A 21,289-nucleotide genomic window follows, 5' to 3' on the forward strand; every position below is an offset into this window, starting at 1 on the left:
GTCTTTCCACTGACTTACATTTCTACTCTTTTCTATTGGTGGCTTAAGGAAATCAGTGGAAGTGGAGAATGATAAGGTTGTGACCAGGCTGGGACAAATAGAGAAGCTTGGTGATCAGGAGTTACATTCTTCTCAGTTATAAGATTGCACCTGGGTGGCTCAGTTGGTTAAGTGTCTGGCTCTTGATTTCAGCTCAGTTTCTCACAGCTCAGTGATCTCAGTTTGTAAGTTTGAGCCCCACATCAGATTCTGCTGGCGGTACAAACTTGCTTGGGATTCTCTCTTTCTGTCTCTCTCGCTCTCGCTCTCTCTTTCCCTCTCCCCCACCCCATTTTCCTCCCCCTTCCTCCCTCTCTGCCCCTCACTCAGTGGTGTATTCTCTCTCCCCTTCTCTCTCAAAATAAATAAATAAATAAATCAACTTTAAAAAAAGACTGCAGTCTTAGCATTCACTGTCATGCTTCCTCTGTCTTCCATAGGTGATCAATGAATGTTGCTTATTAGTTAGGTTTCTTATTACCTGGAGTTAATTGGCAGGGAGGTGACCGGGGTGGGATCCTGTACTAAGAACATTTTGTTTGTTTGTTTTCCAGCTTAGTGTTATAGTGTAATCAGACAGCATTGGCTTGAAATACTGATTATCAGGTTAAACAGGTACTAATGATTCAGTAAGTCATTTTCTTCTGAGTCATAGTAAACTAGTGATCTAGGGGAATAGATTCAAAGGGGATTCTTCATTTTAGATGTAGCAAAACTCAAGATTATTTTTTTTAATTTGGAAAATAAGTTTTGTATTTTTATAGGATGCATTTATTGTGTAAACTGTGTAACATTAACAACGGCTAAGGTCTGGAAAATTTATCAAATAAGACTTTGATTCTACTGCAGGGAGGATCCTTTCTAAGGCTGCTGGAAAAGAGACCAGTTCAAAACAGGCCTATTCAGGAAGACCCGATAATATAATCCTTTGCCAATGTATCTTGATTTCCTTAGAATTAGGTGAAATTCTAATATTTGTGAATTGTCTAGTATTTGGTTCCAGTTTATACCATTTGCGTATCACTGGACTTGAGCGTAACTGGGGAGCCAGAGAACTAGAGGGTGGAGAATGGAAAAGAGGAGGTGAGGCAGAGGGCAAGCCAAGAGAGAATTGTTTCCAGGAAGACTAGGAGATGAGGAAAAGGGAATTGAGGCCAGAAAACTGTACTCTGGTGGCCTCTGTGATGAAGGAAGGAGCTGGGATGTGCCTGACTGTAAATGCTTTGGCAGAAGGCCATTGATAGGTAGAGGAGAGACTATTAAAATCCTGGCTATCGGGGAGGGATTTGAGAACGAGCTACTTGGGCACAGCGGCGTCAAATACAGGTTCTCCAAAGCTCTTTCCCCGAAGTGGGACTAGGAAGCAGAACCATGTAAGGAATGAAAACCCAAATGGTATTGAACATTTGGTGGGCCAGATGAAGAAATTCTTGAATAGGTAGTACATGCACTTGACAAAAACTCAAAAGATATGAAGGGAATATGATGTAAAGTAAATCTCCCTCCTACTCCTAACTCCTAGCTAACCAGCCCCCCCGCCAAGAGATAATCACTGTTTGAGTTTCTTGTTCTAGAGATGTGTTTATGTAAGCATTTACATATTTCAAAAGATTTTGTTCAGTGTAAAAGAATACATAAATACAGATAAAAAAGGGAAGAAAGTAAAAATCACTTAATCATCTATAATCCTACTACCAAGCATAACCACTGTTAGTAGTTGGATGTGTAGCCCTTTCAGGGCTTTTATAAATGCTTGTCTGCTTACAAGTGTACTCTCTTGCACTTAAGAAAATTATTTTTAATCATCTAAGTAGCATATGAATACATTCCTGTTATTACAAACAAATTCACAGTGTTACAGCTCTTTGAGAATTCATCCAGCAGGTTTTCTAGTTCCTACCAAAGGGGGAAAAAATTCAAACAATACATATTAAGTCAAAATCTTCCTTCACGACTGCCTCCAATTGTATCCCCTCTCCATTGTAGCAAAGATGGTTATCTGCTTGTTGTGATTCTTTGAGCTTTTTACATATATTTATGGACATATATTGTTGTGTTTTTCATAAATGAGATCCTACTGTTTGTATGAGAATTAAAAAAGATCTTATTTTTAAAAAAAGCAAGAAAACAAGATCTTGTTATTTTAATGTCATCTCCACAATTACCAGTTTAGGCTGAACACTTCCTTTTTTAATTTTTTTTTTTAACGTTTATTTATTTTTGAGACAGAGAGAGACAGAGCATGAATGGGGGAGGGTCAGAGAGAGGGAGACACAGAATCTGAAACAGACTCCAGGCTCTGAGCGGTCAGCACAGAGCCCAACGCGGGGCTTGAGCTCACGGACCGTGAGATCGTGACCTGAGCCGAAGTCGGCAGCTTAACCGACTGAGCCACCCAGGCGCCCCTAGGCTGAACACTTTCAAATGCTTAGTGAATACTGTCTTTTCTATGACTAGCCTGAACTATACATAGCATTTGGTAAACTACTTTTATTGCCTTCCGTACTATTAAATATTCCTCTACCATATGGTTTTAAAATGGCTCTTAGTGGGGCATCTGGATGGCTCAGTTAAGTGTCCAACTTCGGCTCAGGTCACTATCTTATAGTTTGTGGGTTTGAGCCCCGCGTCGGGCTCTGTGCTGACAGCTCAGAGCCTGGAACCTGCTTCAGATTCTGTGTCTCCCTGTCTCTCTGCCCCTCCCCTGCTCCTGCTCTCTCTCTCTCTCAAAAATAAATAAACATTAAAAAAAAATTTAAATGACCATTAGCATTGAATGGATGTGTCACAGTATATGTAATTTATACCTTTATTATTGTTATGATGCTATGATTGATAGGATGCTTGGTGAAGAACTTATACTTGTACATCCTTTGTACAAGTTATAGCAGTTATGTCTTCCTGTGGTAACTCCTGATCAGCTTGATTAGACTAAAATGTTCCTAGATCTTTCTAGTTATGCAGAAGTTATTTGTGCTAGTTATGCAGAAGTTATGTGTAATCATGCCCATTCCAACAGAACCTATTTGTTTTTTTAGTTTTTCCCTAGGTAAATCTTAGAGTCAGTTAGCTGTCCCTAGATAAAAAATGTTAGGAGAGTAGAAAAAGATCATTTTGATTTTAAGTAGAAAGCATGAAGGAGGAAGGGTTTAAAACTTATTAGCTGGGAAGGGTGGGGAAATTCAGAGAGGAGTAAGAGATTATTCCCAATAAGGGGAAGGCAGAAGAAAGATAAACTTCAGTGTGTTTAGGAGGAGAGTGGATAGATAGGTTGAATGAATCAGAGTGTTCAAGTTGGAAAATTGTAAGAAAAAGTTGGAAAGGTAGTTTAAATGCCTTTAATGCCTTATTAAGGGTTTTGGATTTATTTTATAATAGGATGCTTCTGAAGCATTTTGAGCAGAGGAATGATACGAAATGGTATTTTAGAAGTATTAATTGGATGGTATAATGCAGGATAAACTAAGATAAATGAGGGAAGAGAGGCTAATTAAGGCATTCATTACATTTAAGTGAAAAATAGTGGCCGAGATTATAGCAATGGCAGGTGGAATACAAAGGAAATTGCAGATGTGAAAAACCACATGAACAAAGGTTTGTGGGGAGAGAGTTGAAGTAGAAAGAATAATGAGGAGTTCTAAAAATCAGCACTTCTGAAAGGTAAGTACCTACAATTCATTCATTTAAATTGTTCTCCCCAGAACCCAGAAAGTTCCCTCTTACCTCTCCATAGATAATCCTCTCCTTCATTCCTGGTCCCTGGTATTCTCAGACCTACTTCATGTCAGTATAAGTTTTTTATTTGTTTTTATTTTGTGGTTTCTAGGGTTTCTGTGGTTTCTGGGAATCTTTTTTTATTTTTTTATTTTTATTTTTTTATTTTTTTTTTATTTTTATACGAAATTTATTGACAAATTGGTTTCCATACAACACCCAGTGCTCATCCCAAAAGGTGCCCTCCTCAATACCCATCACCCACCCTCTCCTCCCTCCCACCCCCATCATCCCTCAGTTTGTTCTCAGTTTTTAAGTCTCTTATGCTTTGGCTCTCTCCCACTCTAACCTCTTTTTTTTTTCCTTCCCCTCCCCCATGGGTTCCTGTTAAGTTTCTCAGGATCCACATAAGAGTGAAACCATATGGTATCTGTCTTTCTCTGCATGGCTTATTTCACTTAGCATCACACTCTCCAGTTCCATCCACGTTGCTACAAAAGGCCATATTTCATTTTTTCTCATTGCCACGTAGAATTCCATTGTGTATATAAACCACAATTTCTTTATCCATTCATCAGTTGATGGACATTTAGGCTCTTTCCATAATTTGGCTATTGTTGAGAGTGCTGCTATGAACATTGGGGTACAAGTGGCCCTATGCATCAGTACTCCTGTATCCCTTGGATAAATTCCTAGCAGTGCTATTGCTGGGTCATAGGGTAGGTCTATTTTTAATTTTCTGAGGAACCTCCACACTGCTTTCCAGAGCGGCTGCACCAATTTGCATTCCCACCAACAGTGCAAGAGGGTTCCCGTTTCTCTACATCCTCTCCAGCATCTATAGTCTCCTGATTTGTTCATTTTGGCCATTCTGACTGGCGTGAGGTGATACCTGAGTGTGGTTTTGATTTGTATTTCCCTGATAAGGAGCGACGCTGAACATCTTTTCATGTGCCTGTTGGCCATCCGGATGTCTTCTTTAGAGAAGTGTCTATTCATGTTTTCTGCCCATTTCTTCACAGGGTTATTTGTTTTTCAGGTGTGGAGTTTGGTGAGCTCTTTATAGATTTTAGATACTAGCCCTTTGTCCGATATGTCATTTGCGAATATCTTTTCCCATTCCGTTGGTTGCCTTTTAGTTTTGTTGGTTGTTTCCTTTGCTGTGCAGAAGCTTTTTATCTTCATAAGGTCCCAGTAATTCACTTTTGCTTTTAATTCCCTTGCCTTTGGGGATGTGTCAAGTAAGAGATTGCTACGGCTGAGGTCAGAGAGGTCTTTTCCTGCTTTCTCCTCTAGGGTTTTGATGGTTTCCTGTCTCACATTCAGGTCCTTTATCCATTTTGAGTTTATTTTTGTGAATGGTGTGAGAAAGTGGTCTAGTTTCAACCTTCTGCATGTTGCTGTCCAGTTCTCCCAGCACCATTTGTTAAAGAGGCTGTCTTTTTTCCATTGGATGTTCTTTCCTGCTTTGTCAAAGATGAGTTGGCCATACGTTTGTGGGTCTAGTTCTGGAGTTTCTATTCTATTCCATTGGTCTATGTGTCTGTTTTTGTGCCAGGTTTCTGGGAATCTTAAAGTCTTTTGTGTCTGGCCCCTCTGACTTAGCATGATGCTTTTGAAATTCATCCATGGGTTGCATGTTGTCAGCGGTTCCTTCCCTTGTGTTGCTGCATAGTAAGCCATAGTTTTTGGCTGCTATGAATAAAGATGTTCTGAACGTTAGCATATAGCTTTTTGGGTGAACATACGTTTCCATTTTTCTTGAGTAAATAATAAGAGTGGGATTGTTAGGTCATATGTGAAGTGTATAACATATAAACATATAAACATATAAAGTTTATAAACATATAAACATAAAGTTTAACTTTATAAGAAACTGTCAACTATTTTTCAGAATGGGTCTTCATTTTGCACGAGCCATGTAGGAGAGTTTTAGTAGCTCCACATCCTTGTTAACATTTGGTATCATGAGTCTTTTTAATTTTAGCTAACTGAAGTTTTAAGGCAGAAAAATAGAATGAATAAAATGGGAATGTTCAAGTGGAAGGAGCTAATTTGGAGGTGGCTGACAGTGGGGACACTGGTTTCAGTTTCTGGTATTGAGTTTTAAGGGTTCTCCAAGTAGGAAAATGACCCCAGAGATTCTGTAACTTCTCTTATAGAACTTCTAATGGAATGGCACTTTGGAGCCAGATAGTCATGAGTTTGAAGATTAGCTCAATTACTTTCTGTGTGATCTTAGCCAAGTTATTTGCCCTTTCCAAGCTTTAGCTTTTCCCATTTGTCAAATGTGAAATAATAGATGGTTACACTTAGAAGAGGCGCTGATGCAAAGTTAGCACTCAGCGGGTGGTAGCTGTCATCATCTTGGTCTTCGTCATCATCATGTTTGCTGCTTAAATATATATTTTATGCCCCCAGTAACTTAGGAGTTTCTTGCACATCTCTGCATTTCTTCCCTTCCTAACCCATCTCCCTTTGCTCATCTTTGCTCATCCCTCACCACAACAGGAGTGATTTTGTTCAGCACTAATCTTGTCTAGTCACTTCCTGTTCTGATCCTTCCACTCATGTTGTCCGGGCATAAATATCTACGGAAAGCCTTGATTAAGACTGCTGTTAGAAAAGTCTGGTACCACCTATATTTTCCTTTCTACTGTGTATCAATTCTGTAATTTGTGTAATCTTTCTCCTGTCTACAATACTATAAAATCCATGAAGGCTGGCACTTGGAAGGTACTCAGTTAATTTTTGAGTAGATTATCTTGTTTTAAGATTGTTCAGGACAGGATTTTTACTACTTAATTTAAATTCTTTCTGAGGGTACCTGGGTGGTTCAGTTGGTTAAGCATCTGACTGTGGATTTTGGCTCAGGTAATGATCTCCCGGTTAATGAATTTGAACCCTGGTTCTTGGATTTGAGCCCTGCATCGGGGTCTGCACCGCTGGTAACAGTATACTATGTAATTTTTTACAATTAAAAAAATTTTTTTAATTCTTTCTGACATTTACCATATTACTTTCTTTTTTAAAAAAAATATTTATTTATTTTAAGTAGTCTGTACAACCAGCATGAGGCTCGAACTCATGACCTCAAGATCAAGAGCCGTATACCCTTCCTATGGAGCAGCCAGGCACTCCAGCGTGTTACTTTCTATGGCATAAGTTCTTAACAGATATTCTTGAATCTAAGTAGTGGTTTGAAATAAGCTTACATAGAATTATCAGGTCAAATAAGGTAAAGAGTTTTAAAAATTATTTTACTGTATTTCCATTATGACATTAATACTTTATAGAAAGTTTGGAAAATAAAGAAACAGAAGAAACACAAGAGGATGGCAGAATTCTTGGCAGATGCTTTTAGATTGCTTTCCAGAAGAGTTTCATGGTATACTGTTACCAGCAGTGCTTGAGTGGTCCTGTTTCTTCTCCATTTTGCCAGTTTATAATTTGATAGATGAAATTAGTATCTTTAATTCCATTTATTTGATTCATTAATTACTCTCTGTTGAGTTGTAATGCCGCCTTTCTCATGTTAAATTCTTACCTACTAGGATAGGTTTCTGAACATTGTTGTTGATTTATGTTTATTCTTACATTCCTGGTATGTTGATTTTAACTCCCATAACTTTATTTGTAACTTAATTTTTAAATTTTAATTCCAGTATAGTTAACATATGGTGTTATATCAGTTTCTGGAGTACAATATAGTGATTCAACAATTCTATGTATTACTCAGTGCTCATCAAGATAAGTGGACTCTTAATCCCCTTCACCTATTTCACCCATCCCCCCACCCTCCTTCCCTCTGGTAACTATCAGTTTGTTCTGTAAAGTTAAGTCTGTTTTTTGGTTTGTCTCTTTTTTTCCCTTTGTTCATTTGTTTTGTTTCTTAAATTCCACATATGAGTGAAATCATATGGTATTTGTTTTTCTCTGACTTATTTTACTTAGCATTATACTCTCTAGATTCATCCATGTGGTTGAAAATGGCAAGATTTCATTCTTTTTTATGGGTGAATAATATCCCAGCATATGTATGTATGTACACACACACACACACACACACACACACACACTCTACATCTTCTTTATCCATTCATCTGTCAATGGACACTTGGACTGCTTCCATAATTTGGCTATTGTAAATAATGCTGCAGTAGGCATAGGGGTGCATAAATCTTTTTGAATTAATGTTTTCATGTTCTTTAGGTAAATACCCAGTAGTGGAATTGCTGGGTCATATGGTAATTCTACTTTTAATTTTTTGAGTAGTCCCCATACTCTTTTCCACAGTGGCTGTACCAGTTTGCATTCCCACCAATAGTGCACAAGGGTTCTTTTCTCTCCACACCCTCGCCAACACTTGTTGTTTCTTGTGTTTTTGATTTTAGCCATCCTGACAGGTGTGAGGTGATATCTCATTGTGGTTTTGATATGCATTTCCCCGACGACGACGAGTGATGTTGAGCGTCTTTTCACGTGTCTGTTGGCCATCTTGATGTTTTCTTTGGAGAAATGTCTGTTCGTGTCATCTGCCTATTTTTTAATTGGATTATTTGTTTTATTTATTTGTTTGTTTATTTATTTATTTATGGTGTTGAGTTGTATAATTTCATTTGCAAATATGTTCTCCCATTCAGTAGGTTGTTTTTTGTTTTGTTTTGTTGATTGTTTCCTTGGCTATGCAGAAGCTTTTAATTTTGATGTAGTCCCAGTATTTTATCTTTGGTTTTGTTGCCCTTGTCTCAGAAGACATTTCTAGAAAAATGCTACTATGGACAATGTCAGAGACCTACTGCCTGTGCTGTCTTCTAGGATTTTAAGATTTCAGCTCTCACATTTAGGTCTGTGATCCATTTAGAGTTTATTTTTGTGTATGGTGTAAGAAAGTGGTCTGGCTTTATTCTTTTGCATATTGCTGTCCAGTTTTCCCAGTATCATTTGTTGAAGAGACTTTTTCCACTGCATATTCTTGCCTCCTTTGTTGAAGATTATTGGTCACATAACTGTGAGATTTTTTCCTGGGCTTTGTATCCTGTTCCAGTGATCTATGTGTCTGTTTTTGTGCCAGTACCATACTGTTTTGTCCAGTACAGCTTTGTAGTATAACTTGAAATCTGGGATTGTGATACCTCCAGCTTTGTTTTTCTTTCTCAAGATTGCTTTGGCCATTCAGAGTCTTTTGTGGTTCCATGCAAATTTTAGGATTGTTTACTGTAGTTCTGTGAAACATATTTTTGGTATTTTGAAAGGAATTGTATTAAATCTGTAGATTGCTTTGGGTAGTATGGACATTTTAACAATATTTGTTCTTCTAGTCCATGAGCAAGGCATATCTTTTCATTTGTGTCATCTTCAGTGTCTTTCATCAGTGTTTTATAGTTTCCAGAGTATGGGTCTTTTACCTCCTTGGTTACGTTTATTCTTTGGTATTTTATTATTTTTGATGCAATTGTAAATGAGATTGTTTTCTTAATTTCTCTTTATGCTGCGTCATTATTAGTGTATAGAAATGCATTGGATTTCTATAAGTTGATTTTGTATCCTGAGACCTTACTGAATTCGTTTATCAGGTCTAGTCGTTTTTTGGTGGAGTCTTTGGGGTTTTCTATATGTGGTGTCATACCATCTACAGATAATGAAAGTTTTACTTCTTACTGATTTGGATGCTTTTTGTTCCTTTTTCTTCTCTGATTGCTGTGGCTAGGACTTCCAGTACCATGTTGAGTAAAAGTGGTGAGCGTGAACTTCCTTGTCTTGTTCCTGACCTTAGGGTAAAGGTCTCCATATTTTCCCACTGAATATGATGTTAACTGTAGGTTTATCATATATGGCCTTTATTATGTTGCTAACTCTCATAACTTTAAATATATTTAATATGTAACAGGGTTAATATTCGTCATTTGTTTTTATATTTTTTATATAGTATAAAAAATATGGTATATTTTTATATTAGTTTTCATGTATCTGTGCGTTTTTATATTCTGTTTAGAGTTCTCTCTGGTTTTTGGGTGAAATAGTCTCTCATGCTTAATTGCATGTATGTAACTATCCTAGAAATACCTCCTTCTGTTTGTCTTTTTTTTTTTTTTTAACTTCTGCTTCTAACTGTAGTTCTATAAACTAGTTGTAAGGGTCCCAGTTTGCAGACCTGGCAAATGGAAAAAAATAAGAACAATTTATTACATGTGTCGTATATAAGCACACACATGCTGTGTATATGTGTGTATGTATATATATATATATGTGTGTGTGTGTGTGTGTTATGTATGTATATGTTTAATGTTGCCAACTAGTATTTCCTTTTTTTTTTCTTTTTTTTTTAAAAATTTAAATGTTTTTATTTATTTTTGAGAGAGAGAGAGAGCCAGCAGGGAAGGGGCAGAGTGAGAGGGAGACACAGAATCCGAAGCAGGCTCCAGGCTCTGAGGTGTCAGCACAAAACCTGATGCGGGGCTTGAACCCACAAACTGTGAGATCATGACCTGAGCCGCAGTTGGATGCTGAACTGACTGAGCCACCCAGGCGCCCCTGCGAACTAGTATTTCTTAAGAAGGATTTTTGTTGTTCTGAGATTATGCCCTTTAATGGCTTTATTTGGGGGTGGGGGGAGAGAAGGGTTGCCACCTTGTGTTGGTCTCCAAAATTGTTTTTAAAATTTACCTAATTGTAAAAATCTAAAAATACGGGAACTGCTACTTTATCTCACACTATAATGACTTTCTTGGCGGTAGTGGTATAGTAACAGGGCTGTTTTGGTCACCGAAAAGCATACAATGAAGTTACAGCTTATGGGGGTTAGGTTTTTTAACATCTGGATGTAATAAAAATATAACATTGAATCAGGATTACTTTTACAAATTACTTAGAAAAGGATGTCACCACGTTGGTGACTTCTCAGCAAGTCCAGCATAACCATTTTTTCCCTGAATCACTGGAATAGATTATTTCTTTGCGTGGAAATAAGGTAGAGCAGTTTGCTTTTGTTTAAGGGCAGTGTTGCACAAAACTTATCCATCTTTCACTGTTAGAATCACACTTTCCATTGAGAGCTATTCACTGAGAATTGAAACCGAGTAAGAGATTTACATCTTGCATCCCATGCTTTCTGCTGGACTTACTCTGGCTCAGTGGTAGCATGTTAGGCAGAATCCTTACCACTTAGTGTTTTCTCTCCTCTTCCTGAGCATCTTCTCACTCATGACCCACTTCAGTAAAAAAATCAGGGGTCATGGAGGTGTTAGGATGATACTTAGAGTAGTTAAATTTGAGTGAGTATGGTTGAATATCTAAAATGAGTTTTGGAGACTAAACACTTGTTTCAGCAGTGCCACAATAGTATTAGGTTTCCTGTCTGCTTAAACTCCTTAAAACAAGCTTATCTATACCATTTACCGTACATGTACCATTTATACCTTACGTAGAATGTTTTCTTTATAACTGTAATCAACCAGTTAAAACCTCCTGAAAGTATGACATGAATAATGGAATGTATACTAACTGGTTCTTTTTATTTTGTTGTTGTTTTACTTTTAAAAAACATTTTTTTTCTTTTAAGAAAAAAATTTTTTTTGTTTTTGTTTTCTTTTTTTTTGTTTGTTTGTTTATTTAAGTAATCTCTATACCTAACGTAGGGCTCGAACTCACAATCCAGAGATCAAGAGTCATAAGCTCTGGGCTCCTGGTGCCTCAGCTGGTTGAGCAACCGACTTGGGCTCAGGTCATGATCTCGAGGTTCTTGAGTTAAAGCCCACGTCAGGCTCACTGTTGTCAGGACAGAGCTAGCTTCAGATCTTCTGTCCCTTACTCTCTCAAATAAAACAACAACAAAAAAACCCAAACAAACAAGAGTCATTCACTCTGCTGACTGAGCCATCCAGGTGTCCCTAAAATACTTTTTATTTGAAGAGATTGTAGACTCACATGAAGTTGCACACACAATACAGAGAGGTCCCTTGTACCAATCACCCAGTTTCTCCCAGTGGTAATATCTTACATAACTAGAGTTATCAAGACTAGAAGATTGACATTGGCACACTACAATTAACTAGCCTTCAGTCCTTATTCACACTCACCGGTTTTTGCATGCACTCATGTTTCATTTTCTTGTATGTCCGATGTGTATAATCCTGTGGTGTTTAAAAAAATAATTTTAAGAATAGTTTGGATTTACAGAAAAGTTGCAGAGATAATAGAGGCTTCCCATATAGTTCTCACCCACTCTCTCCTATGACATATTATGAATGATGATATCTATACAGTAGATTTGTTACAGCTAACAAACCTACTTTGGTATATTACTATTAATTAAACTCCACATTTTATTCAGATTTTACTAGTTTTCCCCTAGTGCCCTTTTTCAGTTCCTGGATCCCATGCAGGATACTACATCACATTTAGTCATTACATCTCTTTAGACTCATCTAAACTCTGACAGTTTTTCAGATTTTCCCTTGTTTTTAATTATCTTCATAGTTTGAGGAATCCTGGTTAGTTATTTGTAGAATATCCCTTAATGGGACATGGTTTAGTTTGTTTGTTGTTTTTCTCATGATGAACCTATAGCTCGGATTATAGGCTTTTGAGAGAAGACCACAAAGGTGCCATTTTTATCATATCGTATCAAGAGCACATGCTATCAACATGACTTACCGTGTTGATGTTGAACTTGATCACCTGGCCGAGGTCATGTTGGCCAGGTTTTCACTATCATTAGTCTCCTCACTTTCATACTCTATTCTTTGGGAGCAAGTCCCTCAGCACAACTTATATTCAAAGGGTGGGGGGATTTCAATTCAACTTCTTGGAGGGGGGATTATCTACAGAAATTATTTGGAGTTCTTCTGATAGGTACTTTTAAAGTTTATGGAAACCGCATGAGTACTGATATCAGTCTAACGTATCTGTTCTTTGCAGGGTGGGAAACCCCGTAAACACCGGAAGGATCGGCTACAAGATTTAATTGATATAGGCTTTGGCTATGATGAGACAGACCCATTTATTGATAACTCAGAGGCTGTGAGTAATGTATCTTTAATATAGCAGCAATTCTTTGTTTGGGATAGAAGTCAAGGATAAAGTTACTAAAATAGTTCAGTATTTGTTTTTACTAACTAATCCCCTATTGACGTCCATCTAAATTGTTTCTACTTTTTTATGTGCTTACGAACAGCTGAGCATCTGTGTACGTTTATCTTTGTGTACTTGAATAACTATGTAAGATAATTAGAGAGTGCAAATGTATGTACAGGATAAATTTCTAGCAGTGGGGTTTATTCATTAAGGGTATTTACATCTTGAATTTGATTGATATTCCCAGACTTGGGTAGGTGTAATTTCAAATGGCTTCCAGATAAGACCCATATGAATTTGAAGATTGGAGCTGCTGGGTTGAAGTTAATCTGGCAGACATCTTTAAAATGTGCTTCATTTTTTCATTACTGCCAAGCCTTAGTACAGTGGTGGTGATTGAATGCCAGCCTTTATCAAACCCTATCTGTTTTGTTCCAAGCCCTACAGCTTTTTCCCTGGAATCTTCTTTCTTTTATAAAATGAAGAGGATTTAGGAGAGCATTTAAGGACTATAACAATCCATTGATCACATAGCAAACAAATGCAGGCATATTGTGTTTGGGGGTAGGTAAGGTGTATGTTCTTACATTCTTCTCAGTGCACTGGAGAAATCTAAACAAACCCTGGGCTTATGGCATCCTCTGCATTGTTCAGTGATTACTTAGAATACACAGAAAGGGACACCAAGGTAAACATTGTAGTACTACCCACAAATTAGTATTTCTTTTTCCTGTTACTACAGTGCTTGGTTGTATAGATGATGATAAGGCATACAGTGGTAGGAGAATCATAGAACTTCCAGCAGGAGGCATACTGGATACCCTGAGTTGTTTCAGTGTTCTGACATAAACTGGTTTACCATATCAGGCAGCCTGTTCTATAGGAGTAAACTTTTGACAATGCCCTTTGGAGTAGAGAAGCCTTCTTGTTACCAGAAAAGGTTGACAAACTTTTTTGTAGATTAGGGCATGGGATGTTTTAAAAAGTCTTGACCTTGATTTGAAATACAAATCAAAATTTCTAGATTCTAGACTCAGCTCGGTTTCTAAAGATTTCTAGACAAATCTTTTAGCATTGCTCAGTTTTCTCTGCTACAGTCAGAATATTTGAATATGGTGTTTTTCATACTGACTTTTGCAACCCATAATTGGATTACATATCACTTTAGAGAGTGTGGCCAGCATTTTTAACAAAAGTGAAGTAGAATAGAATAGGAGCTATCATAGTAAATCATAGTAGATTATGTGAGTTTTTTTTATGTGTGTGTGTACACACTGGGATTTGATGTGTAACATATTTCCCACTTGGGTTGTGGTGAAAAAAATTTGAAAAGTACTGCCTTAATAAATAAGGGTAAGTTTTGTATGTAAAAGTTGTTGAACAAAAATTATTTTATTAGTTGCTGACATTTAGAGGACAAGGTAGGTTCCTGTTTAGTAAGAGGAAATTGAACTAGATTACAGGTTGTTTATTGACTCACAAAATAATTTTGTATTGTTATTCTTACAGATTATTGGGTTCTTATGAGATAATTCAGACATAAGACAATTATTATCCAACCAAATGATTTTCTGTTCTTTTCATTGATTGTAAGCTTTCACTGTTTGTAATTATTTGATAGTGAAAATAATCTGGTTCTAATTAATTTTCAGAATCATGTACCACTTATAAATACCTGAAAATAAATGCTTTTAAAGATTATTTTTAGTCTCACTTATGCTGCCACGTTTTGTGAAGACTGAAAGAATGTTTTTCTTTATTTACTAATAAATAATAATACCAGGCATGAATAACACTTTTATTTAGTTTGTCTCTTGTAAATTTCACTAGAACGTTGTGAAGTAAGTGATGTTGTCACTGTTAGACAACCCCAAGATATCCATGTTAAGTGATTTCCTCTGGGTCACGATTGCTAATCATTGGCAAAGGATCTAAATCCAGGCCTTCTGATTCTCAAGTTCAGCGTTCCATTGCCTCTTAACACATTCTACTTGGATGGCTAAATTAAATATGCATAAAGAGCTTGTTCTCCTGGAGAGTGTTCCGATAGGGAGAGCTTAGGAAACACTGCAGCAGACCGATGTTGAACACACCCATGTTGCTATGTAACGTGGTGATGAATGTGTTTCCTACTGCATGATGTAGTGGATGGTTTGGGATACAGCCAGAGCCTCTACCATAAGCTTATAAAATTACTCTGGGGGTTCTTATCCTCTCTAAATTTGGTTTTCACTTATAAAATGCCTTTTTTGCCTCACAAAGGTATCAGGAGGGCCAAGTGAAATAATTTATATGAAGAAGCATTGTAAATTATAAAGCAGTGTAAGCAAAAAGTAATGTTTGTCACGGTTACACATTTCCAGAATAATTACTACAAAGTCTTTTCACTTCTAATTCTTTCTCTTCACTCCTTTGCTTACAGATAGTACCGGACCCTTTCTGAAGGTCTTACCCATAGATCTTTATAGTAGCCCATCAACTGAAGCAACAGGAAAGGGATTCATTCCTTTTTTTGACTCAGTATGATTAAACTGGAAATTCTTTTTCTATTTACCATTTAATTTAAAAGGATACAGGTTAAAAGCAAAAACTTTTGCATGTAGTCTTAATGTTCTTACAGTAACTAGTACATTCCCTATATTCCTTGTCCAGTGCAAAGGATCTGCTTAAAATCTGCCTTCCTTAAAAATATAAAATATGAAGAACCTATAAAGTAGAGTTCTGGGGACCTCAGGTAGCAGGTATCTTGCTTCTATTAGATAAGTAACTTGCTCCTTTTTTCTCAGCCACTATGGACTCCCATCATTTGGTTAAGATTGACCCTCATTTAATGTTTGCTTTTGTCCGTTTTCATCAGGTGAGAAATGATAAACTTTAAAAATCCAAGCTTAGAGGACATCAGCTTAAGTGTTATTTTAGGTCAGACCTTCTATCTAATTTAGACAATTTGCATCTCTTGATCCAGGCAAAGTACCTGGCTCATTAAAGTGTATGCTTACTGAACTGGGCAGTTATTTTTCTGTTGCGTTTTTAAACACATATGTTATTTTATGTTTTAAACTTTTAAACAATTTTCTTCATTTAAAAGCTTAGAGCTAAGACATAAGAAATAACTTTGTTATTTATAATCTTATGAATAAAATTATATACTGATATGGTAGGAAATGAAATTTATTCCTTTTCTGTATGTTTAGTCATCTATTTTAACTTGTTTCAATTTCTCATCAGAATCATTTGTCTTTGGGGCACCTGCCTGGCTCAGTCAGTAGAGCATACAACTCTTGATCTCTGGGTGGCGAGTTCGAGCCCCACGATGGGCATAGAGGTCACCTAAAAAATAAATAAAGGTTTGAAAAAAAAATTTGTCATTAAGAATAGTAGCAGTGATCCTTAAATTTTTCTCAGCAGATGATGGATATACTGAGGATTTGCTTCATTATTCCAGAATTTCCTTTTTTTATATATACTGAGTACTCTGGGCTCATTTTTATCCTAGATACCAACTTTTTCTAAATTTATTCCATAAACATCCTCTTTGCAGTCAGTTTTGTAGTTAGGATTTATGGATTTCTTTGATGTATTGGTAGAATTAATAATGGGATATATCTGAAACATTTTATTTTAAATATAGTATGACGAATTAGTTCCTGCTTCTCTAACAACAAAATATGGAGGCTTTTACATCAACACTGGCACTCTGCAGTTTCGCCAAGCTTCAGATACTGAAGAAGAAGATATTACAGACAACCAAAAGCACAAGCCCCCCAAAGTGAGTTTATCCAACACTGCAATGGTAATGAGAGTGTTCAATAAATACGGTATATTTTTTGAATTTACTTGTGGATATGAGAAAAAGTAAAATGCTAACCATTGTTTAATAAATCTGTAGTTATTTACCTGCTTTGAAGTAAAACTATGTAGATACAGGGAAAATTGATATTTACATCATAGTATAATTGTATTTTCTTTTAAGACTTCTCTCTCCATATGTGGCCTAATAATCTACTGTTTGGGGGATAAGGGTAAGTTTCTAGGATAGGTTAAGACTTGGTGTAGACATTAGCTTTCCCGAGACAGCTAATTCTATTTAAGATATATATGGTTTTAGGAAGTGAATAGTGTGTCCTTAGGTGTTTGTTGAAGCGTGATCCAAAGACTGACTTGTGCCAGAATCACCAAAATGTTTGTTAAAAACTAGGCAGTACTCAAAAACAAAAACAGATAGTGCTCATAGACCCCAAGAGTCTGCATTTTTAACAAGCATTTCTAATGCACACTGAACTTTGAGACAAAACACTGCCCTAGATGCTAGATCGCTAATCTAGCGAGTAAAGCATTGATCCTCCATTAAGCGATACTTTCTTTATCATTTGCAGATTCCCAAAATAAAAGAAGATGATATTGAGATGAAGAAGCGGAAGAGGAAAGAGGAAGGGGAAAAGGAGAAGAAACCAAGGAAAAAAGTCCCCAAACAACTGGGGTATGTAAAATTAAACACCCCAAGGGAACTAGGGTCAGAGCATGACTAGCTGCCCTTTTGGAAAGATCTATTTAGCATTCATTAACCCAGCTTAGCTGGGACTAATTTAATACTATATTTAAAAGTGTCAATGACCATTAACTTACATTTTAATAATATTAATATGTATTAAGTATAAGTTTTTATTAAAAAATAGAAGGCTTTGTCATCTTAGAGACTCATGGTGTTTTAGATCAGATTTACAAATTAGTTCATTAAGTATTTTGGTCGTTAAAATTTTTTACCAACAAGAACCAGTTTGAAAAGATGGTATAAACGTTGAGCAAGTTGTTTTCATCTTTTTGTCTTAAAACTAAACTTATTAGATGCCTGGGGATTGAGGACTGGCAGTAGTCTGTGTGAATGATTTATAGTTGTTTTAGTATTTAAAAAGTCATTTATTTAGCTCTTTAACACCTGTGACTTTAGGTAATGATATCACCTCCTAAATACCAAGTAGAATTTCTCGAAAGACTGAAGTCATAAGAATGAAATGTTTGTACCATGCGCCCATAAAATTACCAGTTGGTCTTACTTTTCCATGGCCTTTTTTTGGAGAGCCAAGGGACAGAACTGTGACAGGCTGGATTTTCTTCCCTTCCTCACCAGGGGAGGTGCATCTGAACTTTGGGCTATCAGTATCCAAAAGCTTGATGTAGGGAGGTATTTATTCTCTCCTAAGCATGAGATTTTAGTGAACCTTGAATCATTAATTAAGAAAAAACATATATATATTACTAATGCATGTTTTAAATTCTCATTATTTACAAGTAAATTTCTTTAATGCCTTTTAATGAATTTGTTATTTTCTGGAATCTGTAGCTTATTCATGCAACACACACTTATTAAATACCTTTTATATACTAAGCATTGTTCTGGTTTCGGAGTATATAACAGTAGATAAAACACGGGCCTGCCCTCAAGGCACAAGTGATAGTTTCGATTCTGTAGTGCACCTAGAAGCGTGTATGCCATAGAATGTAAAAAAGATTTCTAGAGAAAAGTGTTAACTACACTGAGACACCTTTCCCCCATGGTTCCTATAGGGAGAAAGTTGTCATAGAAAATCACACATGGGCGCCTGGGTGGCGCAGTCGGTTAAGCGTCCGACTTCAGCCAGGTCACGATCTCGCGGTCCGTGAGTTCGAGCCCCGCATCGGGCTCTGGGCTGATGGCTCGGAGCCTGGAGCCTGTTTCCGATTCTGTGTCTCCCTCTCTCTCTGCTCCTCCCCCGTTCATGCTCTGTCTCTCTCTGTCCCAAAAATAAATAAACGTTGAAAAAAAAAATTTTTAAAAAAAAATAAAAAAAAAAAAAAAAAAAAAAAAAAAGAAAATCACACATATGTGATTGCCTCACATGGCTGTTCCTAGAATGGAAGGTGAAAATGATCAGAAGGTAGTGGCAGAATAGGGTCTAGAAAGATTTTATATTTCTTTGGCAGTTTGTAGCACAAACCACCTGGGGTACCAGTTTGAAGGTGTACTGTGTGAGCTTCTCTGGTTGCTTATAAGGCAATTCTGTTTTCTCAAGTACATTTCTTTCTCTTTTTCTTTTTTCTTTTTTCTTCCTTCCTTTCTTCCTTCCTTCCTTCCTTCTTTCTTTCTTCTCTCTCTCTCTCTCTCTCTCTCTCTCTCTCTCTCTCTCTCTCTCGTGCATGTGCACATACGCACTTGCACACAAACAGGGAAGGAGCATAGGGAGAGGGAGAGAGAGAATCTTAAGCTTGCTCCATGCCCAGCGCAGAGCCTCACTCGGGGCTCGATCTCACGACTCTGAGATCATGACCTGAGCTGAAATCAAGAGTCAGATGCTCAACCGACTGAGCCACCCACACACCTCATAAGTGCATTTCTTTACTTGGTTAATTCTTTAGGTGACTACTTTATAGATGTGCTAAAGAATGTGAACATTCCAAAAAGAGTAGTTAGTTTGACTTCATAGACTTTAATAATCCTGAGTTACCTTCAGTTTTGTTTCTTTCTGTTGACTTTTGTCCTTTTGTTTTCTTCACTCTGGTGGCCATTTGCCTTTTGACCTTTCCCAAGTGAGTCCAGATGATGATGAAGGTGCTGTTGTAAAAGGATGATGTAAGAAGAAATTTGCTTTCCCACCCATCAAATGACCGTTTTGATTATCTGTGCCTCCTTATTTACACGGGCTTTAAAATAAAATCCTACACAGCCTAACTGATCCCTTTTTTCTTCACAGAGTTGTGGCTCTAAATTCACACAAGTCTGAAAAAAAGAAGAAACGTTACAAAGATTCTCTTTCTCTAGCTGCCATGATACGAAAATTTCAGAAAGAGAAGGATGCATTGAAGAAGGAGCCTAACCCCAAAGTCCCAATGAACTTAACGACGTCCTCTCTGAATAAGACCCCCTCCACTGCCGTAGCATTGGGAAGTGATGTCTCGGACTTAAATCTGAACACTGCTGATCCGGACCTCCCCATTTTTGTTGGCACAAATGAACATGAACTGTTTCGGGAAGCTGAAAATGCCCTAGAGATGCTAGATGATTTCGACTTTGACAGATTACTGGATGCTGCTTCTGATGGTAGCCCCCTCTCTGAGTCAGGGGGAGAGAATGGAAATACCACCCAGCCAACCTATGCCTCTCAGGTTATGCCCAAGGTGGTGCCTACACTCCCAGAGGGTCTGCCTGTCCTTCTTGAAAAACGCATCGAAGACCTCCGTGTAGTAAGTGTAATGATTCCCTTGTTTCTTATTTGCCGCACAAACATAATAATAAATGCTTTTTATAAGGCAAAAATACGAACCCACAATCCCAACACCCATATAAACAATTTTTAATTTTCTGTATTTCCTTTCAGGCATTGGCTATATTTATAGGCCTTTGATTTTAAGTAGAAGTAGGTGTAGCTATAGTTATAGCATGATATGGGTGATTGTTTTATTATTTCATTTCAGCTTACAGTTTTCATAAATATAATTTTTATTGTAAAAGAAAATCATGTAAACACAACAGAGGGAAGGTAGGGGCAAATAGTAACACTGCAGGAGTGTACCTGAACGTGGTCCAGACTGTATTGACATCCGGTTTTTTTATAGTTGATTTTCCAACTAGTCCTTTGTAGCTAATCAGCACCCTTAGTAAGCATGCATTGTTCCCACTAGTACTTGAGAGCTGAGGTTTTAGCATGTCACATTAGATACCTCTCTAGATTGGCTTGGATTCATAATCTTTAACTAGCTGCAAATCCAGATAAATGTCATCACACTTACCCAGTTAATCTCAAGGAGATAGTATTTTGACTAAAAATAACACGCCAAATCTAGCTTAAAATGCCCTTCTTGATTACTTGAGGATTTGAACCCGGGCCATATTTGAACCCATGCCATATTTTAGTCCCCTTTTTTCCCTGACTACAAAAGTAAAACACGAAATACAAAACATATTTCAGGAACACCTGACTGGCTCAGTCGGAAAAGCATGCAACTCCTGATCTCGGAGTCTTGAGTTTGAGCCCCATGTTGGGTGTAGAGATTACTAAAAAAAATAAATTAAAACCCCAAAACACCAAATATGTATTTCATACATATGGAAAGATTCCCCATAATCTGACATTCATTCCACACCCCCAACAGAGGTAACCACTATTAACTATGTATTTTTTTGGATTTTAATCCATGCATTTGCAAATGTTATATTATTATAAAAAATAATTAATGGGATTGTAATGTATGGACTGTTCAAAACTTGCTTCTTTCTCCTAGGATTAGTGTAATCCAATTTAAGTCATGTTTTAAAATTTACTAATAATCTTTTTATTGTATTTATTTCTCTTAACTTTTCCTAAAATTTAAATATCTGATTAGGGGAGTAATTAGATTTATCTAATTTTTTCAGTAACTGGCCCACAGATTTTATTTAGTAATTCTGTTATTTTTTCTGTTTCATTCTTTAGCATTTCTTCTAAAC

General features: G+C 36.9%; 1 protein-coding gene across 3 annotated transcripts in view; it reads left to right on the forward strand.

The window, feature by feature from the left end:
* Positions 1-21,289, forward strand: part of UBN2 (ubinuclein 2) — a 79,644-nt gene that overhangs the window by 16,291 nt on the left and 42,064 nt on the right. For all 3 annotated transcript variants that reach the window (XM_047841519.1, XM_047841508.1, XM_047841528.1), the window contains exons 3-6: positions 12,673-12,774; positions 16,460-16,597; positions 17,205-17,308; positions 19,557-20,046. In XM_047841519.1, the coding sequence (XP_047697475.1) occupies positions 12,673-12,774; positions 16,460-16,597; positions 17,205-17,308; positions 19,557-20,046 (834 nt within the window). The remainder of the gene's footprint in view (positions 1-12,672; positions 12,775-16,459; positions 16,598-17,204; positions 17,309-19,556; positions 20,047-21,289) is intronic.

This window comes from Prionailurus viverrinus, chromosome A2 (genome assembly GCF_022837055.1).
Source record: "Prionailurus viverrinus isolate Anna chromosome A2, UM_Priviv_1.0, whole genome shotgun sequence".
Lineage (NCBI taxonomy): Eukaryota > Metazoa > Chordata > Mammalia > Carnivora > Felidae > Prionailurus > Prionailurus viverrinus.